Source organism: Formica exsecta, unplaced genomic scaffold (genome assembly GCF_003651465.1).
Source record: "Formica exsecta isolate Colony F162 unplaced genomic scaffold, ASM365146v1 scaffold442, whole genome shotgun sequence".
Taxonomy (NCBI): domain Eukaryota; kingdom Metazoa; phylum Arthropoda; class Insecta; order Hymenoptera; family Formicidae; genus Formica; species Formica exsecta.
In genome coordinates this window covers 490858-493893 of record NW_021851656.1, presented here as the reverse complement: position 1 = coordinate 493893, position 3036 = coordinate 490858, and the positions used below count along the sequence as shown (strand labels likewise).

The following is a 3036-nucleotide window of genomic DNA, read 5'->3' as shown; positions in this document are numbered from 1 at the left end:
TTTTTTTTTTTTTTTTTTTTGCATTATAAAAATTTTTATAATATTTAATCATTATTTATTCAAAAAGCTCTCTGCTCATTGAAATGAAATATTCAGAACGAGCCACTAAATGTGAAACGTATCGCGAGTGACATACGGTTCGAAGCAGCGTGACTCGCGCCGTATCTTTGGCGGCCGCGATATTGTATTGAATTCGTATTTACTCGCGCCGATCAAGGTTGATTTGAATTATGCTTTCTATCCGCGCTAGGCCTTGTAAAGCGGTTGATCGGGACAGACAGTTGTAACAGTTCGTAAACCTTAATTGAGAGCTATGCCGGCTATGCGAGTCCGTATCGCTGACAGGACCCCCATTGTCGCATCGAGGGCTACGTCGTCGAGCAGGACCGACGTTTCCTTCGAGAGTCGAAGAAGATGACGTTGTGGGCCCAAAATAAAGCGCACACCTATACGCCATCCATGACTCTTCAAAAATATTTTAGGACCAATTTTAAGATGCAGAAACTTCTCAAGCAGGCAGTTTCCATCTGTACATGTTTTTTTTTTAATTTTAGACACTAAAGGACATATATTAAAAGAATTACATTTATCCGATAACATCGCTGTAATATTATTCGTTATAGATAAAAAATATTTTCGGATCCAAGATAATTCTAATAGTTCGTAGCGAAGTGCTCGATTTCGCGTGAGTTCGATTTTAGAGATAGATTGAATTTGGTATTCATAACGTCGAGCTCAGCGTAACGCACCACTCAACAACGATATATCATATCGTCGAATGAAAAAATGACCGGAGCGTAGGTAGACGGGGATGAAAGATTCGAGAGGGATCGACGAGGAAGAGCAACGAAAAAAGGGAGAGAGAAAGAGAGCGAGAGAGGCGGATTTTTAAAGGGGGAAAGGGATAGATAGAGGAGCCTGTGGTCGTGGATGGTCGCTATCAGGGACTCGCTATGATTAATGATCGAGTACAATACTGTTTTCATTAAACTCATTTCACTGCAGCTCGCATGTACCGCCACGCTACGGGCGACCTATGGCCCAGGACATACGCGCGCCCTTGGGCCCTTTTTCACGTTGGCGGTAGGGTCGCTTGGCCGCTTGATTATGACGTCTCCATAAGAATCGACCTTGGCCGACTCGAATGGCGTTCGACTGAATTCGGCCATTGTTGCCGAACTTGTTGACGAGCTTCATCTTAAATTCGTCGGCTTCGTAATCATCTTTGTTGAAATTACGTTTTATGATCGGACTCTGGTACCGATCACATCTCTCTTCGAGAGCGAGTCTCCTTCACCCTGCTCCTTAACACCTTTTAGATGCCGCAACGTCGTTAATTACGGTCAACGCTCGTTACATCTCTTTCAATCTAATTTTCCAGCTAATTTACTCTTTGTTACGATTTATGCACTGTTATTCATTGATTAATTATAATTAGCAGATAAATCAATATTTATAATATTATATAATTAATGCAGTTCGATAAACTTTACTCGTGGTGACGAGTTGTGTTTGTCTGAATATTTTATGGCATCTCAGAACGAAAGGAGATCCTTTCGTTCGATCGGACCTATCGCTTACCGGAAAAAGTTATTTCCAGGATGATGGCAAAGAGCCTGAACCGCAAGAAGATGATCCTTGGGCAGGACTTCCTTACACTGTGGATCTTGAAACCGGTAAGCTTATTTGCGATATTTTTTTTTATCTCTGTGTCATCTCTTATATTTATATAATAATCAATTTAAAAAAACGCATTTGATCGATTAAAGACGATAATATTATGACTAAATAAGCTATTTTAATCGGCATTGTTATTCCAAAATAAATATTTCTTTACGTTGCCAACGTGTCGCTTTCAGTTTGTATTTTGTTACACGTTTATCGGAGATGATCGAAGTTTCGTTTACAAATACTAATTAAAGAATTGGTCAGTACATACGTTGCGCGCATGTTTTATGTTTAGCACATTAGTTCGTGTGCTAGCAAGAACAACTAAATACATCTGCCGTTCTTGCTGCTCTTTATGTCCAGAGCGTATCGAATTAACGCGGCAATTTGTAAGATCCAATCCGAACATTCGCTATAGTCCCGAGCCTGCCGCACCTGGCCGCACCTTTGCGCGGCTAATTAGCATAAACACGCCGACCGAATGCACTTCGCCGATCATTCTTTTAGAAATGTACCGTACACCGTGAAACACCTTGTCACCATACATAGTGAAAGAACACATTATCAAAAACGTCTAGTCTTAAACTTAAAAAATGGTGTTAAAAAATTAAAAATGCAAAAAATATTTCGGGCGACTCTTAATAAGATATCAAAGGTACTAGAGCAATTAAATTGAATATTATAATTTTTCATGAATAGCGATTACGAATATGGTCGCAGGGTTATATAATTAAGTAACTGGTTCGTCAAAATTAAAGACTCTAATCGTAATATAAAATCAACAGAATTATAATATTGTATAAATGGAATCCGTATATCATATAAATATGATATATCGTTTTTTTATTTTTTTTTTTGCATTTTTGTCGCACGCATTTTCTGTCGCATAATAAAAAGAGAAATAAATACGTTACCAGCGAGAAATGTTATGCGACACGAGCTGCATGTGGGAGAACGATCGAGGATACTTGCGCGAATGTCGGGAGCGAGAGAGAAATGGAAGGAGACTGTAACGAGCGCGCATGTAACACACCGCGGCGTCTACCTGCATGCCAAGGTGCACTTTATTCAGGTATATAACTACGGGTTTCCAAGCAGGCAGGTTCCAGTTCCGGAGGACTCGAGGTTGGGGAGTGGCTTCAGGAACGCCCTCGCTACCTTCCTCCCTACCTTCCCGTCTTTTCAACCCCACCAGCCTGTCCAGCCCTTCGGTCGGGTTCGGTTCCCCTCTCCTTCTCTGCATTTAATTACTTTGCGCCCGACAGAATATACGCCTAGCTATGAGACACTCTACGTCGAGCATGCTATCGACGGTTGACGAAGGTCCGCTTGTTAAATTCTCCTTAGAAATCTATATATATATATATA

The 3036-nt window shown here is 40.6% G+C and overlaps 1 protein-coding gene across 1 annotated transcript in view; it reads left to right on the top strand.

Annotated features, from left to right (window-relative positions):
• LOC115240568 (segmentation protein cap'n'collar) overlaps positions 1-3036 on the top strand; it is a 95418-nt gene that overhangs the window by 37131 nt on the left and 55251 nt on the right. The window contains exon 3 of the mRNA XM_029815797.1: positions 1601-1676. Coding sequence (XP_029671657.1) covers positions 1601-1676 — 76 coding nt within the window. The remainder of the gene's footprint in view (positions 1-1600; positions 1677-3036) is intronic.